The 27,948-nt window shown below is 41.0% G+C and overlaps 1 protein-coding gene across 1 annotated transcript; it reads left to right on the top strand.

Annotated features, from left to right (window-relative positions):
• The first annotated feature begins 254 nt into the window (after positions 1–254).
• Positions 255–26,549, top strand: F12 (coagulation factor XII). The gene is made up of 14 exons (XM_039334127.1): positions 255–363; positions 3,570–3,606; positions 5,309–5,408; positions 5,596–5,666; positions 5,898–6,005; positions 7,391–7,525; positions 14,942–15,046; positions 15,919–16,090; positions 16,728–16,828; positions 16,909–17,185; positions 18,551–18,687; positions 19,217–19,360; positions 21,159–21,307; positions 23,602–26,549. Exons 1-14 carry the CDS (start codon positions 301–303, stop codon positions 23,755–23,757), a joined length of 1,755 nt encoding a protein of 584 aa, XP_039190061.1. The 5' UTR covers positions 255–300; the 3' UTR covers positions 23,758–26,549.
• The last annotated feature ends 1,399 nt before the right edge of the window (positions 26,550–27,948 follow it).

Below are 27,948 nucleotides of genomic sequence, written 5' to 3'. Positions count from 1 at the left end.
TCAGTCTGGTCCCGGGCAGCTTTTTCAAAGCCCAGGACCATTGCAACGTCCCGAGCCAGCATTTGCAGGCTCAGGACACAACAATATTCATGTTCCACTGGGGATTTACACTAAATCTTTTTTATTTTGGCTCCTAGCCACCTGTTATGATTCGGTGTTTATCCCCATGGGGCAATCTCTATCCTGCTGAGTACACCTAACACAAAGACCTTTGCTTTCAGATGTATTGATCAGGAACGGTTTGTTCTGTCAAAAGCAGTGAACAAAACCTCTCCATTTCATCCGTCCCTGAACACGATTATGACAGCGCAATTGCTGCTTCTCCTGCTATTTGTGATTTTGAATTCAGAGGATTTATTCTTGGTGAGATTCCAGAACATCAAATTTCATATTTGTTTCATTCTATTAGTATTTATGCTCAACTCTCAACCTTCACATATAAGGTATTTGTCTATATGGGGAGACAGAATGGAGACAAAATGGAAAAGGAATGGGCAAGGTCTAGAATCATGAAGAATGTGATGCAGAGCTGTGTCCTACCCCAGCTTATAGGCATCAGAATATTTCGGACCTGTTCCTGAGACTTGCCCTAAAGTTTAGTGACTCAAGCACAAGACTGGGATTTGTGAGTCTCGGGAGGTTTTTTTCTGTCTATTGTTTTGTGACATGAGATATGCTTCATTGTTATTCGTCTGTCTTGTGGGAGAAAAATATCCATTATTTAAAACAACTGATTTCCTCAGCACTCAAATAATGGCATTTGTGGACCATCCTTATATATGTTTATTACTGTTAGGGATCCTGTTTAAAAATGTGTGGAAGCTGTGTGGATTTGTTGCCATATCACCAGGGACAGTTAACAGCACATTCCTATCCCTTCCTCATGGCTACCCCATTTTCCTAAAAGATGGAAGATTTTTAAACATTTGCATTTATATTTTGGACTCCAGAGGTCAAATAGCACTGCTCTTAATTGTTCTCATGGGAGCTTTCATGTTGACTTTTCAAATGGTAACTTTTCCTCCAAAATAAAACCACCCCCACACATACTAAATTCCAGATAAGAATTGGAAAACTTTCACAAGGCTATTTCCTCCTGCACAATGTTGCTGTACTCTTTTGTGAGCTTTTTAAGAGACATAATAGGTATGTGTGTTTTTTCCTTCAGCAAAGGTGATTTCTCTGTGCAATTTGAAAAGTAGCAGAAAAAGGACTCCTGCAACCTTCTCATGTGTTATATAAAGGATGAAATTAAATAATAGAAATTAGTGGTGGGTGGTGGTTCCATTTCAGTAAGAGCTAGCATGTTCTCTTCTCTCCATAAGTGTCAGTCTTGTGAGGTAGTACAAACAACAAGCACATCCAGGAATATTATTGTGAGGTTATATTAGTAGAATCTTGCAAGTCCGAAAGTACATTTCTTCCCCTCTCGCTTTTATACTCTAAGAAAATAAGGAAAATCTCTTCTGAGACTTTTGCACATTCTCATTCTTTCTGCAGCAGAAGGAATAGGACCCTGCAACTCCCAAGGTCATTCCCTCATACCATTATATTAAGTCATAAGTTATTTTGCTATGGTCCTGGTTGCTTCTTTCCAGCTCTCTTCTGATGAAGTTCTTGTCTTCAGCTGGAGTCTGAAAACAGTGTCTAGCAAGAATGGGAAATGTGTGGTATTTCTGGTAATGACATACCAGCTTTCTCTAACTGACAGGGATGGAAATTTTACGTGTCTCTGTTATGGAAGGCAGCTTAAAAAACAGCTTACAGAGACAGCTGTTATAACTTTCCATATATTCACTTACTATATTAAAATTTACAGATAGTTGTAAGATTTTGTAAGTGGACAATATTTGTTTATTTAAAAAAAATTATATAGCCGCTCATCTTATAATCAACTCTGGGTGGCCCCCAACAACATAAAAACCATAATAAAACTATAAACAACTATAAAACTAAGCATGTTAAAAACACTGAAAACCTGGTGCCAAGTTATACAGTCTCTTGGGAGAAAAGAGAGATCTTCAGAGTTTTATGGAAGGCTAGGGAGAAGGGTGTTCCATTAGCACAGGGGCTGCCATGGAAAAGGCTTCCTAGGTCCCATCAAATATTTAGTGGAAGGGACTAGCAGTATGCCGACTCGATCTGACCAGTTAGGAAAAGTAGATGTTCTCAGGAAAAAGTGATCTCTCAGCTAACCTGGCTGTGTGCCATACAGGACTTTAAAGGTGATGACTAGCACCTTGAATTGCATTCAGAAAGAATGTAGAGGCCAGTGCAGCTCACGCAACAGAGGTGTTACCTATATAGAACCAGCAGCCTCCATTACCGTGTGCACTGCTGCATCCTGAACCAGTTGCAGTTTCTAGGTTGTTGCTTGCTTGTCTTGAAATAAAAGGATGGCTGCAAATGAATTGTAAAATATAGGCAGTTCTCACTTACCGACTGCAATTGGGACCTGCAGCTCCATTGCTAAATGGCATGATTGTTAAGTGAAACATCACATGCTCATACTGAATGTATTACATCTATAAATATGATTACATCAAAGTTTCCTTTTTTCATATTCTACTTTTCTAATCAACAAATCCATAAATCATCAGTTCATTTTTTTTATTTCTTCAGCAAAAAGTCCACTAAGGATTTCCAGTCACTAATAAATGTAGTAGCTGATCTTTCTCTAAACAAATGAGTTAATTTTGCCATCTCTGCTAATTCCATCATCTTTATCAACCATTCCTCCATTTGAGGTTGTTTCAGAATCTTTTCATTTTTGCACATACTGTAGTGGTCTCACAGCAAAACTCATATATAAAAATAATCTTCCATGGCTTTTTTCAAGTTGTCTGACCATTAATCCCAAGAAAAATGTTCTGCTTTCAGTTAAATCTTGTTCTTTGGAATTATTTGTATCACTGTATGTATCTGAACCCCAAATTTGTATGTTTTTTTTACAAGTCCATCAAGCATGATAAAATGACTCTTATGTTGTCCAGATTTACCAATATAAATTTCTGGTTTCCACATTGACCTTTCTTGTTGGAAGCCATCTGGGAAGGTCACAAATAATCATGACTGTGAGATGCTGTGATTGCCATAAATGTATGTTGGTTGTGAAACACTCTAATTATGATTATGTGACCATGGGGACACTGCAATAGTTGCAAATTGAAGGACTGATTGTAAGCCTACTTTTTAGTGTTGTCATAATTTTGAATGATTGCTGAATGAGGCAGTTGATAAATGAGGGCTCCCTGCAAGTTAGAAGAAAAACTAAACAAAAATAACGTGGAACATTTAGTAAAAAGCAGACAGCTTGTAAAAAAAAAGATAGGATAGAAAATATGTAAATACTTTATACTGCTATTCTTACAAAGAAAATGGAAAGCTTTTCAAGATAGACCTTACTAAAACCACGTATGACTTCTTTGTCCCTTTCCTAGTTCAGTGTAAGCCTCTTAGCACCTTTTGAGATGTTTTGTTACCCTGAAAAGAATAGAATGTTGCTTTGCAGGGAATGAAAATCAAGTTTTGTAAGATTGCTGTGACACAGCCATTTGCTTTTTTGGCAGGGTGTAATTGGTAAGCCCCACAAGGCGAAACATGAAGGTGAGTATATGGCTATCCTAGTCTATAAAATCTCTGAAAGTTGGACATGATTGGAGAGAGAGAGAGAGAGAGAGAGAGAGAGAGAGAGAGAGAGAGAGAGAGAGAGAGAGAGAGAGAGAGAGAGAGAGAGAGAGAGAGAGAGAGAGATTCTTTTTTATTAAAAAAGTTTTTATTTTCCATTTATTCATACAAAATACAATTAACCATTGGTACCACCTGCCCATTGCCCCCAGGCTGCGTCCACCCTCTCTAAACCTTCCCTACTTCCCTCCTCTTTCTCTCCTCCCCTCCTACTCTCTTCCCCTCCCCATCTCCTCTAACCGTCCTACTTCCTCCCTACTCCTTCCTCCCCTCTCATCCCAGAGACAGAGATTCTTGTGTCAGTCAAAGAAAGGGAGCAATCCTACCAAGTTCAAGCTTGGAACTTCTGACTTCTCTGAGTTTCCCAAAAACGTTTTCTTGAGGGCTGCACCACATCTTTCACTGTTGGACCACTACAACACCATGAGCAACACCAAGTAATTGGATCTTGCCCCCATCATCTCCCCATTAGAGTTGCTTGAGAGTATAGCTGGAAATCAGGACAGCTAAAGAAAGAGTTCTGGCTAGGCCACATTTAATAGGTGCAGGAAATGGGTAAGGAGGGCAGGAACGAGCTGGTATGCTGATGTACCAGGAGCTGCCCAAAGTATCAGGAATAAGTCTAGGTTGCTTCTAGTATCTCCCCATCACCACCACCACATTAGCACTTAAGAAATGCAATAATCTTTCACCAGGGAAAGATGTAAGGGAGTGTAAATCTCATTATAGGATTGTTCCCTGTGCTTTTGAAAGAACTGACTATTTATAGTTTCTTGCAAGCATAGACCAAGTGGGGGCATTTTTGAAAATGGGAGAAGAAGGATCACTATTTGTACCTAAAGAAGGGGTGGGGGGTATAAAAAAGTAAAAGATTGCTGCTGGGAAAAGAATAACCTGCTGGTGTTTTCTCTATGTGCCTCTGTCATTTATATTTATACATCCATCCAACCATCTATCTGAACTTGTGAAATAATTGGCAGGAATTGAGGGGAGAGATAATAAAGGATCAAAATATTTTTAAAAGAAAAAATTAATGATGCAGTTATTAAAGTGAGGGTTCTAGACCCCAAATCACGCTTGCTTCCTACAGGCTACAATTTTATATTCTCCAGCAGTTTTCTGGGAGTCATTCTCCAACAAACTCACTTCTCATTGGCTGCTTGGCTTTGCTCTTAACTAATTTTTATCCTATAATTTTGGGGTAATTTCTACTAAATTGCGGTCCCTACCCCCCGATTGTACTATTTGGGGGTGCATCAGAACAGGCAGCCAGTGATGGAGAATAAGTTAGCATATATGAAGATAGGTGGGGGAAGAGTGGCTCACAGCCATCCGTTCCTCCATGGTATTTGCTGCTGGCCCTAAAGCCAGTTTGCTGTAGATCCGTTGGGATCTGTTGTTGAGAAAACGTGATGCCCTTTCAACAATTACAGGAAGTTCAATGGAGTCTGAATTCTATGAAATAATAATTGCATAAAAAGATTTTGTCCTCTGTTATAATCAAAGGGTACATAAATATGAAAGGAAGCTAAATAGCCCTGCCAGGTCACTAGTTAAAATAGGAGAACTACAGGGCAGCTTTTTTGCACTAGAAATAGACCCATCTCCTTTTGCTTCGTAGTGACATCATCCAGTGAGGAATCCTGCCATTTCCCTTTCCGTTACCAACGCAAAATGCACTACTCCTGTCTCCCTCGTGCCTTTCTTAAATCTCAGCACTGGTAAGTATTGATTGGCTAGAAAAGTATTGAATGCTCACAGGAATAATGAGAACCTTGGGGCATGCAGGGAGCAGAGAAAAGGACAGTTTGAGGCTTGATTGACCTTGAAAAAAAATTAATGTGCAAATTATGGCATTGGCCGATCTTCCCTGCACACCTTGAATGAGACAAGACTCTTCCCTATCAGGTGCTCCACCACAGAAAACTATGACCGAGACCAACAATGGAAGCTTTGTCGGAAAGAGGAAAGGCCAACAGGTAAGTCAGTGGTGTTTATTTATTTTTTTAAGCCTGCATATTATGGCCCAAACAAAGGATTTTTTTCAGGGGCAACATTCCTTGTGAATGTATCTTACATGAAACCATATTTCTGATATGGCTGCAATCCACAGTGTCCAATTTTACCCCCATGCTTTACTGTGGTTTTTACACAGTCAAATATCAGCTGTATCTATCCAAGGATGATAGTCTATAGTCATCTCTTTTCAGGGCACTGTGATCCTAACCCCTGCCAGAATGGGGGTGCCTGTGAAGCTAGGAAGATTGGATTCCATTGTACCTGCACAGCTGGTTTCCATGGGAGACGCTGTGAGAAAGGTATGATTCTAGAGCTATAGTACTGTCTCCTTCCTGTCAGGTATAGGAAGAAGAACAGATTGAATGGAAGATAAACCTATCAGGACAATTGTGGGAAATTGGAGTAATAGGGAGGTGATCTAATGAATACAAGTGGGCTAGTTCTTCCCAAAAAAAACCTGCAACCAAATGGTCTTTCTTATTTAAAATAATATATATAATAATAGAGGGAGAACTATTTGATGATTAAAAGTATTGACATGGAAAGTTAGTTGGCAAAGGAAGAAAGCCAGAGTAAGGCTGAAGAAAACTAGGATTTTGATTTATTAGAGGGGATTTCAAATTACTAATTAGAGGGTTGAATATGGTGGAAAATAGATAATTTTTAGAAAATAAAGTAACATTATAATTGAATAGGTAAGATGTGTAACAAGATTAATAGACTTTTGGTTTAATATGGTGGAAAATAGATAATTTTTAGAAAATAAAGTAACATTATAATTGAATAGGTAAGATGTGTAACAAGATTAATAGACTTTTGGTTTAATATGGTGGAAAATAGATAACTTTTAGAAAACAGAACAAGACTATGTGCAAATAGATAAGATGTGTATTTAGAATATTGGATTTTGTTATGAAAAGGGAAAAAGGAAGAAATTGAGATAAGGGAAACTTTGGTTACCTAAAGCTTGGAAATTATAAATACCAAATGTTAATTTGAATATTGATGGGAAATTAAAGCTTGGGAAAAAAGCAATAACAGGACATTGATTGTATATAAAGTTTGAATGTAAAACACATAAGATATGTATAAGCTAAAAATTATTGATAAATGTAACAATGATGTTTTTACTTAGTTGATAATAATAACTATATTGGCCTAATATGAGATAGTAGATATTAAGGGAAAAAGAGAGGAAATATCTGATGTTGTAACCTGAGATTTGTACTAAAGATTTATGTATGTTATTGAATTATTGATTAATCCAGTCACCACGTTGCTTTTTAAATACTTAATTGTAAAATTAGAAAACTAATATTATAAAAAAAAAAGAACATGCTTTTTCTTGCTGCACCCACAGGAGCCAATGGCATTTCAAACTGATTGACTAATAGCCATAACTCCCTCTTAGAAGGACTCCTGGATTTCATAGTATCATATTTTTCTTCCTGGCAGCATAGAGGGCCCAAAAGAAAAGAGAAAGAGTTTTATTATGTAGGAATGGGGTTTTAAGAAGCCGGTCAACTTTGAAACTCTTCCATATTCTAATGAGGCTATAGGCTTCCTCTGAATTGTAGGGTGGGGAGAGATGGGATGTTTTTGTAAACCTCTTTGATAATCAGGCAGTATTGCTGAAGGTTAGTATGAGCAGAATCCAGCCTCACCCCTTGGCTTGACTTTACAGAAGGCTGCTTTGGATCACAAAGATGGTTGCATATGGGCAAAAAGGAAACATGGCTGCAATATTTTCCCTCTACTGGACTGAAGGAGTGTCACTGTAGCAGAAAGAAGATTCTCTGCAAGACGGTGCATGGAAAAGGTCAGAAGTGGCAGATGCAAGATATAAACCAATTATGTTGAAACAAAAGAGACAAACTTCTCAACTGCATGTTGCCCAAAGTCTAAGCTTCAGTTTCTAATGAAGTAGGACCACTTGAAGAATCTAATGAAGTAAGAGTTACTTTCATATAGTAGGCAATATCAAAAATAATAGTGTTAACAGTAGCTGGCAGCATCTAACTGACTTTGGATGATCTCAAAAAGTTAAGCAGGATTAGGCCTAGTTATTATTTGAACAGAAGACCAGTAAGCAACCCTAGGGCTATTGTCTAGATTGGGAAGTTGAAAAAAGATCATATTTCCAACTAAAATTAGTCCCAGAAATCAAGCTTGATCTGAGGAACTCTACCTTTTTAATGTATCAAGTAGAAGGCATCCTGTGACCAATTTTGTCTATTATTGGAACTTGTCAGACATGCGTAGCCAGATGTTATTCTACCCATATCTGATGAGTTCCAATAAAAGGTGAAACTGATCATGTGGTGCTTCCTGGTGATCAATTTAACTGAAAATTCCACAGAGGATATACTGTGTAAATGACAAAAAGATCCATGCAGGAAGCCTCATACGTGAGGACATCATACATGAGGATATCATATAACAGGGGTCCCCAACCCCCAGTCCATGGACTGGCACCAGTCTGCAGCATGCAGCAACCAGTCTGCACAAACAAGCAAAGCCCCATTTGTGCGATGCAGGCAGCACGTGAAATCACGACCCCTCTGGTCCACGGAAAAACCTTTCTCCACAGCACAGGTCCTCGATGCTCAAAAGGCTGGGGGCCTCTGTCATATAATATAATATTTGTATCAGACTGCTGTGAGAGTTTAAGGGAAGGTGGACACTCTCTCTCTCTCTCTCTCTCTCTCTCTCTCTCTCTCTCTCTCTCTCTCTCTCTCTATCTATCTATCTATCTATATATATATATATATATACATATATATATATATATATATATGTTTTCTGAGGTTTTTTGCGGGTATTTGTATGTAGGTCTTTGGTTGTTCGGGTTTTCTCCCGCGTAAAATTGGAAGTGTCTTGGCGACGTTTCGACGAAGTCCCATTCGTCATCTTCAGGCTGGTGTTTTCAGCTTCGTGCTTTGAGCAGCAATGTGTGGTCTTAGCTGTTTCTTCCTTTTAACTGCCAGTGGGGTATGAACTGATTGGGTGGGAGCTTGGCTGTGTTCTGATTGGGTGGAGTGTGTTCTGAATGGTTAGGGGCTTGGCTGTGCTCTGATTGGCTGGGGGAGTGTTCTGTTTGGTTGTGCTCAGGTTAGTCTGAGTTGCAGAGGGGTTTAAGATTTTGGGCTGCCTTGCTATTTTTTGGCTTCTCGTTCGTGGTCGTGCCTCCTCTTCATGGAGAGTGTCAGTTTGCTTCATGTATAGATTGGAGGGGTTTAAAGTGGCTAATGATGCAGCTATGGTCTGGCTTCTGGTTTGTGGTCATGCCTCGTCATCGGTGTGGCTTTGGGTTTGTTTTTTGCGTGGATGTGTGGTGGTGACCTCCTGTGTGGTTTTTGTGAGTGTGGGTCTGGTATCATTTTTTGTGTTAGGGAGTCGTTTGTCAATAAGGGCGGGTTTCCAAATGGCTGGTAGGCGGGAGGTATCATCTCGCTTGTTCATGCTGTGTGGGCGTTTTTCTATCTCGATGGCTTCTCTGATTATTCTGTTATTAAAATGTTCACTTTTGGCAATGGTTCTGGTATTTTTAAAGTCAATTTCATGTCCTGTGGCTTTAAGGTGTTGGACCAGGGAAGATGTTGGTTCCTCTTTTTTGACTGAGTTCTTATGTTCTTCAATGCGTGCACTTATTCTTCTGTTGGTTTGTCCGATGTATGTGGTGGGACAAGTGGTGCATGGGATTTCGTATACTCCTTGATTTTCTAATTCAATTTTATCTTTGGGGTTTCTAAGGATGGTGGATATTTTTCTGTTTGTGCAGAATGCTGTTTTGATGTTGTGTTTATGGAGGATCTTACTGATTCTGTCTGTGGTGCCTTTTATGTATGGGAGGAGGGCTTTGCCGTTTTCTTGTTCTTTGTCTTGGATTTTAGTGGGGGTTTCTTTTTGGATTAGGTTTGTAATCTTATTTCTATGGAATCCATTGGATGTTAGTACATTGGTGAGAGTGTGTAGTTCGGGTTTTAGGTGTTGTTCGTCAGCTAAGCGTTTTGTTCTGGAGATGAGTGTCTTGGCTACAGAGTTGATCTGTGCTGGGTGGTGGTGTGAGAGAGCGTGCAGATAGCGGTTTGTGTGTGTTTTCTTCTGGTAGATGGTGTGTCCTAGGGAGCCATTGGATTTCTTGTAGACTAAGACATCCAGGAAGGGAAGTTGGTTGTTAGCTTCTGTTTCCATGGTGAACTGTATTTTGGGGTGTAGGCTGTTGAGGTGTGTGAGGAAGTTGTCCAGTTTTTCTTTCCCATGTGGCCAGATTATGAAGGTGTCGTCTACGTATCTGAGCCAGAGTTTGGGTTTGTGATCCGATTTTTCTAGAGCTTGGGTTTCAAAGTGTTCCATGTAGAGGTTGGCAATGACAGGTGAGAGGGGTGATCCCATGGGTGCTCCTTCTGTTTGTTTGTATTTTTGTCCATTATAGATGAAGTATGTGTTGGATAGGCAGTGGTTGGTCAGATCTAAGATGTGTTTGGGGGGGTTATATTTGTTTTGAATAGCTGTCAAGGCTTCTTTGATAGGCACTTGGGTGAAGAGGGATATGACATCGAAGCTCACTAGTAGGTCGCTGGGCTGTAAGTTTTGTTTCTTTATGATCTCTATAAACTGGAATGAGTTTTTTACGTGTGAGGTGATGGATTCTGCATAGGGCTGTAGTTGTTTGGCGAGAAATTTGGCTAGGTTTTGTAGAGGTGAGCCTATGGAGCTGACTATAGGTCTGAGTGGGGTTCCTTCTTTGTGTATCTTGGGGAGACCATAGAGTTTGGGGCATCTGGATGATTTCTCTCTGGGAATGATTCTTTGCTGGATCTCTTCGCTAATGGGGGAGGCTTTTATTTTGGATCTGGTGGTTTTTTCCAGGTAGGTGGTGGGATCTGTATTTAGGGGTTTGTATGTGGAGTCTTGGAGTAGGTTGGTTAATTTGGTTTGGTAGTCAGATGTGTTCATAACCACCGTGGCGTTGCCCTTGTCTGCTGGTAGGATTATTATGCTGGTGTCTTCTTTCAGGTTACGTAGTGCTGTCTGTTCCTCTTTGGGTAAGTTGCTTTTGGGTGGCTTGCTGGTGCAGAGGATGTTGGTGATTTCGAGTCTGATTCTGTTAGCGTCGTCGGGGTTGATTTTGGTCAGGCTGGTTTCAACTCCACATATAATGGTTTCAGTGGGGATGTGTTTGGGAGCGACTGCAAAGTTGAATCCTTTGGAAAGGACATTGGTTTCGGCTTTGGTGAGGATCCTATCTGAGATGTTATGCACTGTTTGTTTCATGTGTGGCTGTGAGGGAGGAGGGGTTTGTTTCTGGCGTTCTTGTAGTCTTCGGAGTTTGTTGGTGTGTGTATCTGTCTTGAGGGTGGTCTGTGTTTCGGCTCTCCAGACGGCGAGTTGTTTGGATTTGTCCCAAAGTGCGGGGTGGATCTTGTTGCTGAGTTTGAGGTGGAGTGTGAGGAGATCTTTGTTAATTCGGTCTAGGAGGAATCTTTTTGTGTGAAGTTCATTTCTGATTAGGGCCAATTCTGTTCTTTTCAGGATCCGTTTGGTGGCTGCAGAGTTGGAGTGGAATTTCAGTTGGAAACATGTGGGGATTAGATTTTGATCTCGGCAGTTGCGTAGGAATGCGAGGTCGCATAAAATGGAAGCTCTTTGGACTTCAAGTTTTTCATAGGTCCTGGTCAGATGGTGGATTTCCTCCCCGTAGAGGTTCGATATTTGTTTTCTGAGGTTTTCGCGGGTATTTGTATGTAGGTCTTTGGTTGTTCGGGTTTTCTCCCGCGTAAAATTGGAAGTGTCTTGGCAACGTTTCGACGAAGGGGGGGGTTGCTGGGGGAGTGTTCTGTTTGGTTGTGCTCAGGTTAGTCTGAGTTGCAGAGGGGTTTAACCAAACAGAACACTCCCCCAGCCAATCAGAGCACAGCCAAGCCCCTAACCATTCAGAACACACCTCCACCCAATCAGAACACAGCCAAGCTCCCACCCAATCAGTTCATACCTCCACTGGCAGTTAAAAGGAAGAAACAGCTAAGACCACACATTGCTGCTCGAAGCACGAAGCTGAAAACACCAGCCTGAAGATGACGAATGGGACTTCGTCGAAACGTCGCCAAGACACTTCCAATTTTACGCGGGAGAAAACCCGAACAACCAAAGACCTACATATATATATATATATATATATATATATATATATATATATATATATATATACACACACATACACATACACATACACATACACATACACATACATATACATATACACACACATGATACAGCAGGGGTGTCAAACTGCCAGCCCACAGGCTGGATACATCATGGTGAAACCGCGCCCACCCCATTGCCGGCAATGGCAAAAAAAGTCGCAATACGTCGAGACATGTCACATGACGTTGAGAGTTTGACACCCCTGTGATAGAGCAATGACTTCTATTATAATAGTATATATCAGTATTTCTCAATCTTGGCAACTTTAAGACAGGTAGACTTCAACTCTCAGTATTACTCAGCCAGCAATTATAGGAGTTGAAGTTCACCTGCCTTAAAGTTGCCAAGATTGAAAAGTACAGGTATATGCTATTATAATAGAAGTCATTGCTCTATCATGTGAGTGTATCTTTCAAAAAAATCCAGAGGCTATTTTGAAGAAAAAAATATTTTGGGCTTCGTTGATCTGGAGATGTTTGCGTGAGAATGTTCTTACTCCTTTCAATACCTACCATCACTTCTCATCCTAAGTGTCTCTTCTTGAAAAAAATCTTTTTCTTTAAATTCATTAATGAGAAATTCATGTAAAAGTCATCCTGCTGGATCAGACTACAGTTCCTTCTAGTCCAGCATACTATGCCACACAGTGGCCACTTGGATGCATTTGGGATGCACACCAGCTTGGATTGGGTGGTGATAGTCCCCTTCCAGGATCCGCATTTAAGGCATCCTACTGCCCATGATTCAGAAGGAAGTAAACAGCCACCAGTGACAGTGGCCATTTAGAAGCTGATGTTCCACAAAGCTGTTGAATCCCATTGTTGGCAATAAATTCTGGCATTAAATTCCGTACAGCTTAACTGTGTTATATAAAATATTTCCTTTTGCCATTCCTGAATAACTTTGACAAGAGAGTGTGATAACCTTTTCTCTTGCCCTATGATCTCTGCCAGGCATGAGTTTACTTAGCATACCACGTCTCTCCTTGTTCTCTTTCGTTCCAAGCTACAGTAAAGAGCCCTGTGTGCTGAATCCTTCCTCAGAAGGGAGCTGCTCCAGCCTCCTATTTGTTTTGATTGCCCAGTTTTGCACCTTTTCTAATTCTATGATACAACCTTTAAGGCAGTGGTTCTCAACCTTTTTAATGCCGCGACCCCAACCGGTCGTAGGTCGAGGACTACTCAACCGGTCATAAGTCGAGGACTACTCAACTGGTGCAGCACCGTTTGCAGAATGGGACTTTTGGCGGGCTCAGCAGGGCAGAGGCAGCCTGGACAATTCCTATTGGCTTTTGAAAGCCAATAGAATTAGACTCTATTCAAGAGAGTCTATTCTATTGGCTTTCAAAAGCCAATAGAATAAAAGGGAGTAGCACAGCTAAGGAAAAGGGGGAAAAAATGGCGGACTGCGTTGTTTGGCGACCCCCGTGAAATGTTCGTTCGACCCCAAATGGGGTCCCGACCCACAGGTTGAGAACCACTGCTTTAAGGGGTAGGGACTGTGCTCCAAGTGTGGTCTCACTATATAGTTCCTTTAGGGCACAGTTCTACTGGCAGCTGTATGTTTGAATCCCTTTGTAATACCCCAAGCATGGAATCTGCACTTTTTTTACAACAGCTGCACACTTTAAAAGACTGCTGCAATTTTGCTATGTGCATCTGTGTGCAATGTGTACTTAGGCCCCAGTATTACAGTAATGCTATTTATAGATCATGTTTGCACAACATTATTGAATAAACTGATTTTCTTGGTTTATACAATATATTGAATTGTGAGAGCCAGTTTGGTCTAGTGGTTAAGGCTCCAGGCTAGAAACTAGGAGACTACGTGTTCGCCTTCAGCATGAAAGCCAGCTAGGTGACTTTGAGCCAGTCTCTCTCTCTTTCTCTCAGCCCATGATGTCAGCTTGGGCAACAAGCTGGTCAGCCAATTCCTGTTACAACTAATAGACATTTGGTTGATCTAAAGAAATGGACTCTGCACCTGCAGGAAAAATGCTAGGAAGAAAAAATATAGAGCTGTAAAATAGCCAAACAGGCTGGGTTTGCATAACAAATTAAGCCTCAAAATAAGTATGCTCTCCTGGAGATTCTCTACCACCTCAGCTTAATTTTGTCTTTTTTTTCCTGGGTAATTGGGCCACATGAGAACAAGCCACCCATTAATTAATTTTGTAAGAAAGCTTCTGAATGTCTAAGTGGACCAAAGACATATTGGAAGTTCAGAGTGTTGCCTTGCTCTACAATACTAAAAATCTTCATCAGGGTCCAGTCAAGCTGGGAATAAACAAAATGGAGACTGCTTAGGAAAGAAGGTTCGGTTTATTTAGTTGCCAGAAACTGCAGTGACAGCAGCATGTTTCTGGGGTGGCTGACAAAATGGAGCTTTGGGCTTTGTGATTGGAGTTGTTCCTGTTTGAGGTTGTTCCTGTTCCTGTGCAATGAACTTTGACCTGAGATTCAGTATGCCCTTTTGGTATTCTAATGGTGATGGGTTAATCCTATTATGTCCTAAAGGTCATGTCTTTAGATTTTGGGTGGGGGATGTAGATTTTAGGGGTCTTTGTCTTTCTAATCCCATCAGCTCCAAGCTTTCTGGCCACAGTCTTCCTGAATGAATAACCAAATCTGCATTTCTAAAAGATGGTTTCTGTTTGGGGCAGAGAGACTTGGGGGGGGGAGGTTTCTGCCTAAGATTTTCTATTATTCCTTTGGAGAAATATAATATTCTGCTTTTTTAAATATCCCCCCAAATATTTCCTTCTCTGGGGGAGGTGCTGACTTCCTACACTAGTTTCCCCCAGTTTTTAAAATAACATTTTATTTTAATATAAAAATATATATAAAAGAAAAAGTAATGAAATAAAATAAATCAAATCAGGAGTGGCAGGGACCCTGGAAGGCATCAAGGAATGTGGACGTGTTGGAGATCCAGGTGCTAAGTCAGCACAAGCTACCAAATGTGAGCCTACCATTGCTTGAGCTGGCATGACAGCTTCTTCTATATCTTTCTCTATTGGGATCCACAGCGTGCAGAAGCAACCCTTGTCTGAATGGAGGTCAGTGCGTACAGCTGGGCCAGAACTTGGTCTGTAGCTGCCCTGAAAAATTTTCTGGACCACTGTGTGACATAGGTATGTTTACAGTCTTATTTTTCATATATCCATCTTCACAGCACTAAGGCAAAACATTGGCAGATATGTCATATAGCAGCATAAAATAAAATAAAATAAAATAACAAAGGTGAAATTATGAGCCCATTGAGAGAAAAATATTTTTTTATATATTTCTGTCTTGGTTTTGGATTCTGGATATAATACTCAGTCATTGCAATTATATTTTATAGTTTCCTAGGCTGATTTGTTATGGACAGATGGGCTCCCACTGCTGGAAGTATGATAAAGTCAAAGAAACTTTGAATCTGAGTTGTGGGTTGTGAGTTACAAAAGCATGTTGTGTTCATTAATTGTAAAAGAAGAGGGAGAGAACTGATTAGGATGATCTATGCAATAAAAACTTTCTAAAGGGCCAACTTTATTCCTTGGGCCCAGCATTAGCATCCACTTGCTGAAAAGCTGTTTCAAAGAACACAAAAATCAAGCCCTAGCGCTATTAGCAGGCAGCAGAATGATTGCCTCAAAGGCTGGCAGTTCGTAGTATAAAATGTTGGCAAGGAAGAAAACAGAGGTATTTGTTCCATATTCCTGATCGGATAGTACCTACTTGCTAATTCAACTGCTAGTCAGTCTCTATATGTGGGTCATCACTTCAAGCCAGGGACATTGTGGGGAGGAGTTATTAAGAAAATCAAGATCACAATCTTGGCCACCATCTGTTTTTGAGCTCTCCCTGTGAGTGCCCCTCTCTCAAGTAACAAAATATTTTGAGCTGCCTCCTTTATGTGACCCAAAAGACTGAGAGCATTCTGACCTCATGTTAAGGAATCAGATTCCTAACATTTTCCTTCAACATTTTACAATCCATCTCTGATCTCTTCATGCCCTAGATCACACTGAAATCTGCTACAGTGGGAATGGGCACCTATACCGAGGCATGGCTCAGAGGAGTTCCTCGGGGGCACCTTGCCTACCCTGGGACTCTCCAATCCTGCTTATGGAGTATTCTTTCAAATTCAGGAATGCAGTAAGCCTGGGTCTAGGGGAACATGCCTTCTGCAGGTGAGACAAAGTTTTAATGTGGACCTTTCTCCACCGGTGAGTCGAAGGACTATCCACTTACCCTTGAGTTGTCATAAAACAGTATTGCTCCACTGCCAATCTTCTTTTGGTTCTGTTTCAAGTTGCTGCGCCCACTTCACTACCCTCTAAGTGTGACCAGCCCGAACAGAGTGTACATACTTTGACGCCATCCCATCAGAATAAGGAGGGAAATACTTCTAGAGTATGCCAGCTAAGGATGGCCTAAGTCAGTCTCATCAATGAAATGGAGATCAGTTGAAGGCAACCTCATTGGAGCACAAGAAAAAAAGGACAGGGACAGGACAAGGTTTATATGCGGTAGTTAAGGAGTACAAATGGGGAAAGTAGATCCATTTAATGAGAATCAAAGAGAGAGACAATGTATTGTAAGCCGCCCAGAGTTACCTTGTGGTAAGATGGGCAGTCAATAAATTTTATTAAAAAAATAATAATAAAAAGTAAATAAATAAATAAATATAAGAGAAAGCAAATATCCAGGGATGTTCCTAAGCAGTGGAACAGATTAAAGAACATTGAAACTGTTAAGAGAGGGAAAGCTATATTGTAATGAAATATTAGTCTAACTTGAAAAATCCTAAATATTTTCTTTGGGCAGAAATCCAGATAACGACACCCAACCATGGTGTTTCTTGCTACAAGACAGGCGAATCACTTGGGAATACTGTAACATTACTCGCTGTCAACCCCAAACTGCTGGTAAGGCAAATCATCCTCTCTGAAAGAGCTGAGTATGGTTGAACCGCAAAAGTGAATGATTCAGGTGGTTTTTCACATAGGTGAACTGATAACAAAAGTGACAGGAGCACCACCTCTGGAGGAGATGACCATGAGCCACGCGGATAGCAAACCCTGGTCTCCCACTGGCTCAGCACCAGTTTGTGGACAGCGCTATACAAAAGTCATTTCCTCACGCAGCCGTATTGTCGGGGGTATGGTGGCACTTCCTGGTGCCCATCCCTATCTTGCTGCTCTCTACATTGGAGAGCAGTTCTGTGGAGGAAGCCTCATTGATTCCTGCTGGATCCTGACTGCTGCACATTGTCTGGAATTCAGGCAAGTCTCAGTATTTTTTCCATGCTATGACTATTACTCACCTGTTAGGAATTTTGGAATTTCAGCAGGATCTTACTGATGATATTGGTCAGGGGTGTCAAACTGCCGGCCCGTGGGCCGGATACATCATAGCAAAAACATGCCCACCCCATTGCCAGCAATGGCAAAAAAGTTGCGATACATCGCGACACTTCACATGATGTTGCAAGTTTGACACCCCTGATCTTAGTGACTAACCAGGCCTGTGCTGTAATAGCAAAGATAGACTGCCAGAAGCTGTCCAAATTCCAAGTTGTTTAGGATCTACCTGATTCAATAGCTAACAGGCAGCCATGAATTTATTTTAGCTGTAGTGTAACTCCTGCACAGCCAGGTGCCCTATTCAAAATCTAGCTACCACATTCTACCTTAGCTGCAAGTTCCTGATCAACTGGAAGGACAACCCTGGCATTTAACATATGACAGTTATCTAAGCCAGTGGTTCTCAACCTGTGGGTGGGGACCCCATTTGGGGTCGAATGACCATTTCACGGGGGTCGCCAAACAACGCAGTCCGCCATTTTTTTCCCCTTTTCCTTAGCTGTGCTACTCCCTTTTATTCTATTGGCTTTTGAAAGCCAATAGAATAGACTCTCTTGAATAGAGTCTAATTCTATTGGCTTTCAAAAGCCAATAGGAATTGTCCAGGCTGTCTCTGCCCTGCTGAGCCCGCCAAAAGTCCCATTCTGCAAACAGTGCTGCACCAGTTGAGTAGTCCTCAACGTACGACCAGTTGAGTAGTCCTCGACTTACGACCGGTTGGGGGTCGCGGCATTAAAAAGGTTGAGAACCACTGATCTAAGCATTGGATTACTGTTGTGTAAACAAAAGTAGCTGAGTGTCTCTGCCCCTTGGCCTAAGTAGATGAGGCCATTAGTCTAATTCAAAAGCCCTTGAAGCATTCATTTGAGATCTTTGGCATTACTGATCTTTTCCTTTCTTCATAGTCTGCTACTTTGGGTGGAGAGATTAAAAGGAATCTCTGCCCCCACTTCTAGCTTTGGCCCTGCCTCTTGTCCCCTGCCTCAAAAGACTTGTCTACTTCTGCTCCAGAGAAGTTTTCTAAGATGTTGGAATCATGGCGTTTCTAATTAACACATCTGAAGGTGCATTATTAAAGCTCCTTTAGAGAATCTAGTCCAGTGTTTCTCAACCTTGACAATTTTAAGGCATGTGGACTTCAACTCCCAGAATTCCACAGCCAGCAATGCTGGCTGTGGAATTCTGGGAGTTGAAGTCCACATGCCTTAAAATTGTCAAGGTTGAGAAACACTGATCTAGTCCTCACCTCAAAAAATTCTGCTGATCATACATTTTGTACTATAGGCCAGATGTGTCTAGAATTTCAGTGGTGCTTGGCCAGATCTTCTACAACACCAGCACTGAAGGCACTGTGAAGTTCCAGGTACAGAAGTATCAAGTGCATGCAAATTATTCACAAATAACTAAGGAGCATGACATTGGTGAGGACCTCTTCTTTTAACTCCAGCCCTCAAGGGTTACAAATATCTATTCCATTCATTCTCTCCAGCTTTGTAAAAGAATATCTCCTAGCTTCCAGTGTCTCCCAGACTCAGTAAAAAGTATGCCTAGTTCATCTTAGATTTTCCACAAGGTGTTCATTGCATATCTCAGTTTCCATCAAGGGCAAGCAATTTCAGAAGCAATTCAATTGCCTAATGGATGGGGGAGGAATCGGTGGAATTGGATTGCCCATGATAGCTGGGTCTGACTAGAGTGGCACAGTTTTATTGTTAGACCCTAATCTATGCAATGTAGCTGTAGCATGGGGCAGTAAAAAATAATGCTGGCTTTTGGCAGAACTCATGATATGCTTCTTGAGGGAGGGATCTTATTTCAGTCTAAGTCTCCATGCCTTCAGCCATACTCCATCAAGAGCAATACCAGCTTTTTTTCTCTTTCATTCAGTCTGCCTGCTTCTTGAAATCCTCATATTTGAGCCCTAATTCAGTTTTGGCCTGTTATCCCCAGCTCTGGTGCAACTGAAGGAAAAGTCCCCAGGACGTTGTATTGAATTTTCAAACTCTATTTCACCTATTTGTCTGCCTGGTTCCTTCGAGGCAGCTGATAGCAGTGAACACTGCCAGATTGCAGGATGGGGACATATGTATGAAGGTAAGGACCGACTGGTAAACAGATAACAGATAAATAGAAGCCAGACTTAGAGGGTGAACTGATTGGCTGACCATCATTCTACTTCAAGCATCGTCCAGAACTTCGTTAGGGGAAAAGTATGTTTTCTTATTTTGTCTCCCGCCTCTTATAATGTGTCTGATGAGCCTATGTAACCCAATATTGTGTTCCCAGATGCAGAGCCAGATACAATGCGTACAGGAGAACACAAGGGCCATAGCCTTCTCATGCTTGTGTTTTCCAGTAATTGGCATCCAGATGCAACTTGCTTTTGATTTAATATTAGACAAGGCATGTAGCCATTACTTTTATCGAAGCAGAACAAGATAGGGCTTACAGATTGCAATTTACAGAATGGTTTTTTTCTGTCTTAAACTATACCGGTACAATGACTCGGTGAAAACTGCTGGTCTTCTGCTGAGATATTTGCTTTAAGGTCTAGCACACAATATCCTTGAAACAGTTTGCCACTCTGATATTTCCTAGAAAACAAGTCCAGTTTTGCTAGTTAACAAGTGTAGGAATACTAGATTGACACATCTAGGGAACACAATGTCGAAGAAAGTTGCTTTAAAAGCAGCAGTAATTTCATTTGTTGTCTGGTTAGTAAAAACATTTCCTGAAGAACTAAACTAAATTCTTGCTTACAAGAGTCGTGGTTTGAGGCTGTCAGCAATCATGTGTTTTTGCAATGGCCATATGGTAAATGAAATTGACAGGGCTGAGCTGACTGAAAGGGGATCATTTTTTCCCCAGTGATGGATCCTGATGCTCAACACTCTCTAGGAGAACTTCCATGTAGTGCAGTTTCCATTTTTCAGTCTCCTCTGAGTGTTTTCACATGTTTTGTTTTGATTGCTTTCACTCCTAGAGACTTCAGAATTCTGAGAACAGGCAGAGATTACCAGGAGCCAACCACTTCTCTTTCTTATAAACAAATAGAAAAAAGCAAAAATCATCAATGAATGTCCCACCTTCCAAGAATTAAAGCAGTTCTTGGAATAACAAAAACTCCCCTTGTCTGTGTTCTCTGTAGAAAGGAAAAAGAATAGCACCCATCTCTTCCCAGTCTCCCTGTTTCAGTTTTCATGCTGTCTGAGCAATTTGCAAGCCTGACCTATGGGTATGAAGAAAAAGCAGACTGGACACCCAGATGTCCTCCTTCCTTCTCTTCTAGACAGATTAAATTGAAAACTGTTGATGGCATACTGCAATTTTGCATCCAGGTGTTTTCCTTAACAGCTTCATCCATGAATGTAGGATTTCACTGAAGAGCCTCTGTGTATGTGTATGTGTGTGATTGGGAGAGAATAAGGGTTCATTTGAGCCCAGAAGCTGGAAGGCATGATGAGACAAGACCTTGATGCATCCTATTTAAAGAAACAAGGAATGTCAAGCAGGGCTATTTTACAGAAAGTGTGAAGGAAAAAATCTGAATAGAGAACTAAGACCACATTTGCTAAAATATTGCTTATGAAACCTACCAGAGAGCTCTGAATTCAGGCCACCAGGCAAGGTGTCTGGTGAATGGCAAAACAACCCAACTCCTAGAGTGCTGCAAATAGTAAAGCAGAAGATTTGCCCTTTGAGCTGCATTGCAGCCAAGCTAAAAGAAAAGGGGGTGATCAAGGGGGACAACTTTGTGGAACACAAGTATGTGGGTTCAGTACCAAAACTGAATAAATGCCATTAGTTGTCCTGACATCTGACAAAAAACGGAGCAAGGTCTCATGTGTATCAATGTGCTTTCCTTCTTTGGCTTCTCTCTATTCCCCTTTAGGAGCTGACAAACTCTCTGTATATCTGCAGGAAGCAGATGTGCCCATCATTCCCCATGAGCAGTGTCATTCCCCAGAGGTACATGGGTCCCAGATTACCCAATACATGCTATGTGCAGGATACCTGGAAGGAAGAATCGATTCATGTCAGGTAAACCTATTTGAAGCAAAGGAGCTTCCAGAGGAGCCTTCTGGAAGTCTAGCCTTTGGGACAGAACCTGTCAAGTGGGCCAGGAAGCGTTTTTTTTTTTTTTTTGTGAACTTCCCATAGAGCAGTGTTTCTCAACCTTGACAATTTTAAGGCATGTGGACTTCAACTCCCAGAATTCCACAGCCAGCATTACAATGAAATGTAATTGTGAAATGTCTGACACCCCTAACTCATATAGAGCTTGGTTGACTGAGGAGCCTAGACCAAATCAATCAAGGGAAGACGGTTCAAGTGTGAAGGCAATCAAACTCAGTCAAGATTATTTTATTTTTTATTAGGCCTAATAAATATCCAGAATGCTATGAGAACAGCATTTTGGACATTTTTGTGCAATAACAAGAAAAATGCCCAAAGCATTGATGTATTTGGTTAAAACATTAACCTCCCAAATAATTGTGAAAGTCAAGATTTATTTTTTGTACATTGGTTATGCTAATTTTGCATTTACAATAATTTATTTTACATTTTATTGCTCATTTTATACACTAGACCAGTGATGGCGAACCTTTTAGAGACCGAGTGCCCAAAAACCGCCCCCCACCCCCGTCCCTGCTCTGCCCTGCCCACTGGGCCACCCACCACCTCCACGGCCCGCCACAGATCACCCAGGCAGCCCAGCAGCGCCATGGCAGCCACGCCCTCCGCACATGCCCCGCAGCATCATCTGCACGCGATGGGGCGCAAGGGCAGAGTCTTGTCCCCGCTGCCCGGCTACCATGTCTTGGCTGTGCTGCTTCGCATGGGCCTCGCCCAGGGGCGACTCTCCTCTGGGGGGGGCTGCTGGTGAGGAGGGGGCCATGGGAGGAGGCGGGGCTGGGGAGACAGTGCGTGTGCCCACAGAGAGGGCTCCGAATGCCGCCTCTGGCACCCATGCCATAGGTTCGCTACCACTGCACTAGACCTTTACTTCTTGATCAAGGATTACATTTTTTTTTAAACTAACAGGTTCCATGACCTCAAAAAGTTTGGAAAAACCCTGCTCTTAACATTCAAAACTTTACATCTGATTATGCTGTATACATATATTTTGTTTCTCTCCAAAATGTGAATTGGCAAGGTATTCAATTTGCCAGGGATTGTCAGTATTGTCCTTCATTACCAAATTCAAATATTTCCAAAAGTAAGGACAGAACAAAATGGGTGACCATAAAAATTGAACAAATAAATAAATTTTAAAATTAAATAGATTTAAAATTGATATATAATTAAATAAGTTCATATGATTAATCCCCATGTATTTAATTTTTTCCCCTTCCATTGTATTAAATGTAAAATGTGGGGACAAATTTATGATCTCAGTTTTAAGAAACATTTAAAAAGTAGGATAATGCCACATTAACAACAACAATAAAAAAACATACTTTCCAGGTTTAGGGGATTCAACTAATGTTTTAAAAAGATATTGTCTTTCCCATTCTAAAGATGTGAAATATAAAGGAACATTGGAGTATATGCTTTGGTTACGTTCATCTTTATTAGTACTTTTTTTCCTTAATATTATTATCAACCAAGTCGCCAATAATAAAGACGTGTATTATTAAATTATATTTCCATATTTGTAACTTCTGTGTTACAAATGAAGAGCTTTGGACATACTGTAGCAGAAAAGATGATCTTATATTCTTGGAAGAATCTGTGTGTGCTTTAAAAGTTGGTCTCAAATGTTGAGGAGCAGAAGATTATTGTATCCCACTCTAACTTCATGGATTGTTCACATTAGAAAACAACACACTCCATCCTTAAACTAAGAGTAAGTATGAATGGCAAATATGGACCTAATATTTCATTTTGCTGAAGCATATCCATCAATGTTCCTTCAGATTATCCTGTTTTATCAATTATTTCTCCCTACTGTTAATGAATGATTATCTTAAGTAGAAATGAAGAGGTATAGGATTATTGCATACCTGCTGTTCTGAGATTTTTGCTTCAGTGAAATCAGGCACCCTTTTATGGTTTTCTGAGGACGTAAGAAAAGGTCCCCCTTCAGAACAAGCACTGCAGCAATTTCGTGCAGAGGACAGAGGCAGGGTTCAGACCAGTAGGGAGTCTGCTTTCAAAACAAAAGGACTGCAACCAGAATCCCCACATCCAAGAGCCACAAAATGGTCTCAGGAAGTAAAGGGACTGGAGCAGTGTACGGCAGCCTACCAATTTCATTAAGAAAAGTTGAAAAGGCAATACATTTGATGCCACCCTTTGCCGATCTATCTTTCTCCCCTTCTGTGTTTCAGGGAGATTCTGGTGGGCCCCTGGCATGTGAAAAGCAAGGCAAGGCTACCATCCGTGGCATTGTCAGCTGGAGCACAGGGTGTGCCCAAAAGAACAAACCTGGGGTTTACACCAATGTTGCTCACTACCTCAGCTGGATTCAGAGCAACATGCATTAGCAAGGCAGAGAGCAGAAAGCCAGTGAAATTGAAATCCAGGGCCATGCAGCAGCTCTCCCCAGGGGTTTGAACGTCGTTTTCTCTCTTATTGTATGCGCAGTTCTCTAGGCTAGATGCTGAACATTACAGAATCGGAGGATACCAGTTGTGTGGGTTATTTTTTGGGATAATAAACCATCCTGCACCAAATGTTCAGACTCCATGTTGTAGGCTGAAAAAACCTTTACTGAGACAATGGGAAGGCTACCGCTTGAGACATACTGCTCTCTCATCCCTGCTAGGAAGGTATAAATGCCAGATGGGTAATTGTCTGTACTGTCTCCCAAAGCCTCACATTTGTTATTCATGCATGCTCAATACATCTCAGCAACAGGCATCTCTTTGGTGTTGTTGAAAGAAAAATCATCATTCTAATAGTGGTGGGTTATGTCCTAAAGGTCAAGTCCTACTTCTCTGAAGACATTTTGGTGAAGGCATTTTGCTTATGGTGGCCCAGTCTTTCTGAATAGGTTTATCAAATCTGCATTTCTACAGAGCTGGCCTGCTCAGTTTCTGCCGGGTGAAACTTGGGCAGAAAAGCCTTTTAAGATTCCCCCCCCTCCATTATTCCTTTGGGAAAAATATAATATTCTGCCTCTTTTTAATATCCCCCAAAATATTTCCTTCTCTAGCGGGGAGGGTGGTTGCTGACTTCCAACAGTATCATTCTTCAAGAGATACTGAAAAGGTAGGTTTTTCCTCCAATGGACAGAACCACGAAATGTGCTGGGGAGGGGAAGAAATGTCTTTTTTTTTTTTCATCAGAGGTTATTAATCTCCATAGACTCTGAACAGCAGAGGGCACCCCAGGTCCACACTAATTCTGTAAGGAAAATCAAAAGCAGGGAGGGCAAATTTGCTCTGGCCCAGATGAGAAACTCCTCAAAGGCAGGCTTTATTGCTTATCTCGTAACATAAAACTAAGTCTAAATTTTGGAGAAGACTATGTAGGGTTTATGAGCTAGTTGTTTTCAAGTAACTGAGAGCTGTCACCCAGAACATGGTTGGTTCTCTGTCCAGAGAGTAGGAAAAGAAGACACAATGGACATAAATGGCAAGAAAATGAAGGAATGAACAAACATTTTATTAGTCGTAAAAGTTAAAACAACCAAATGTGATATGAGAACGCAGCAAAATCTGATAAATTAAGTAAATTACTTGGTTCTCTTATTTAGGATCAACCTAGCCAGACCTTGGACAAAGGTCTTAGCAAATGTATAAGTAATTTTGGAATGCTTATTTTTAAAGGGGAAAAAAATCTAAATACCATTGGTCTGGAGGCAGCCTATCTATTAAGGATAACTTGGGAGCACAATTCTCAAAAACTCGGAAAGCTGTGTTAAAGAATAAATATTTTTGGAGGTGCAGGAGCATAGTCTGTGGGCAAGACAACAATCTAGCCAAACACTAGAAGAAATTTCCTACTGTATGACTTTTGGAAAGGGGAACAGGCAGACTTGAATGGCACCAGTCTCTCCTTGTTTGGAGATATTTAGAGCAAGACTGGAGGGTCAAGAATGCAAGATTTGTCTGGAGAAAACTAAACTAGTAGGGAAACTGGGGATATAGAAAAATTCCACTCCCAGTCACCCTATGCTCTAGTGTCTTAGAAAGATCTTAACGGATTTAGTATAATGATATCCATTAATCATCACTGGGTGTGATCCGTCAATAATAGAATCTTATAACCTGGCAGTCAAATGCCTGGGCAAGATAACTAGATAAGTTACTAGTAGATGTTTGGATTATATGATCTTCAAGATCAATCCATCTCTACAGGTGTTTTCCATCACTAAGTGAAGCAACAGCTAAGTGGGAAATCATGTGACTTTGTTCTTTTTCCTCACTCCTCTACCTTTTGGAATGCTCACCTCAGTGCTGGAATAATTATCAAGGAGAGTATTTCTGTTTATATTTACATTCATTGAAGAGGAAGGGATTGCAAGAGAGTAAGCAAGCACACAGTGGGAAATGCATATTGAAAGCAATGTAGTGGCCCTGTCAGCCCTGAGTGTGCTTGGGGCTGGGAGTCTCATGCTTACTGTGCAAACAGCTCTGTTTATTCTACATTGTGTGCCTGCTTATTCTCTTGTAATCCCTTCCTTTCCAATCTCTTCACTCTGTAATGGGGGGGGGGGGGAGAAGAACAAAATGGGTCAGACACAGTATAATGCATACTGGTTGTAATAACAATCACTTGACTGAGGGACGCTGCAAAAGTCATAAAGTTATATTTTCAGTACTATTATAATTTCCAGTGGTCCCTGAACAAGGCAGATGGTAAGTGAGAGTTATTTGTACTGTCAAGCTGCAGGGAAATCATAAGATCCAGACAGTTCAAATGGGTATAAAGATTTATTGCAAGCTTAATCTGAACTACTAACAGTCCAAGCAAATTGGCTGTAGATAAGAGTCAATAAAATTTAAGGTGGGCTGGACTTAAATCTCTTGTGGGTGTGGACTCATGACTGATGACGTATTTGACCCTTGCCCTGGGCTCAGCTTGGACATCTCTTACAGTATTATTATTACATGATGTACCTGTTTATAACTGGTGGGAAGAATATAAGAGAAAAAAAATGGAAAATTGTACCCAGGACAGCAAACGGGGATTCTCCTGATTTTATAAGATTTTTATATTGGATTCTCCTGAAATGATAAGCAAATAATAATAATAATAATAGTAGTAGTAGTAGTAGTAGTAGTAGTAGTAGTAGTAGTAGTAGTAGTAGTAGTAGTAAAGTTGGAAGGGACCTTGGAGGTCATCTAGTCCAACCCCCTGCTCAGGCAGGAAACCCTACACCATTTCGGACAAATGGCTGTCCAGTCTCTTCTTAAAAACTTCCAGTGTTGGAGCATTTACTGTTCTGGAGGCAGGCTGTTCCACTGATTAATTGTTCTAACTGTCAGGAAGTTTCTCCTTAGTTCTAGGTTGCTTCTCTCCTTGATTAGTTTCCACCCGTTGCTTCTTGTCCTGCCTTCAGGTGCTTTGGAAAATAGCTTAATTCCCTCTTCTTTATGGCAGCCCCTGAGATATTGGAATACTGCTATCATGTCCACCCTTGTCCTTCTCTTCGTTAAACTAGACATACCCAATTCTAGCAACCGTTCCTTATATGTTTTAGCCTCCAGTCCCCTAATCTTTGTTGCTCTTCTCTGTACTCTTTCTAGAGTCTCAACATCTTTTTTACATCGTGGTGACCAAAACTGGATGCAGTATTCCAAGTGTGGCCTTACCAAGGCATTGAAGAGTGGTATTAATACTTCAAGTGATCTTGATTCTATCCCTCTGTTAATGCAGCCTAGCACTGTGTTGGCCTTTTTGGCAGCTGCAGCACACTGCTGGCTCATATTTAGGTGATTGTCTACTAGGACTCCGAGGTCCCTCTCACAGTTACTACTATTGAGCATGGTGCCACCTATGCTGTACTTGTGCATTTGGTTTTTCTTGCCTAAATGTAGAACCTTGCTTTTTCACCATTGAATTTCATTTTGTTAGTTAGTGCCCAGTGTTCAAGTCTATCCAGATCCTTCTGTATCTTAAGCCTGTCTTCTGGAGTGTTGGCTATTCCTGCCAGCTTGGTGTCGTCTGCAAATTTGATGAGTTCCCCATCTATCCCTTCGTCCAAATCGTTAATAAATGAAATCTGTCAGCATTCATCGATCAAGAAAAGCCATGTCTTAGATCTGTACTGTACACTATAGAAGTAGCAGAAAGTGGCACATATACAACTGTATTAGCTCAATACGTGTAGATGTCCGTGATTTATGATTTGCTGCTGATTCAACAGAGATGCCATGTAAAATAATGTGAAGATTTATGTTTGTTCTGAGTTGTGCCCAAAACATTTGGAATTACAATTGTATGAGGTTGTTGTATGCAGATGGCTGTGATCTTTGTTTTAGTTATGGTTACCTATAAATACCACATACAGATTGTGGAACTTCAATATGATCTGTGCCTCAGATTTACATGTTTGCATCACATGCTGCCAACAATGTCAGATCCAAGCTTTTGTATGTCGTAGTATCAAAAATTGCTGGACCCTTAACAGGTAGGATTTTCAGGTAGCCCCTTTGTAAAACAAACCCATGCATCCAACTGTTACCCTAATAAATGTAACCTCCACAAAGTTTATATTTCATGTGAAT

This window comes from Crotalus tigris, unplaced genomic scaffold, assembly GCF_016545835.1.
Source record: "Crotalus tigris isolate CLP2741 ecotype Arizona unplaced genomic scaffold, ASM1654583v1 scf7180000017625.6296891, whole genome shotgun sequence".
Lineage (NCBI taxonomy): Eukaryota > Metazoa > Chordata > Lepidosauria > Squamata > Viperidae > Crotalus > Crotalus tigris.
The sequence above is the reverse complement of the archived record's forward strand: the minus strand, read 5'-3'. Positions and strand labels throughout refer to the sequence as shown.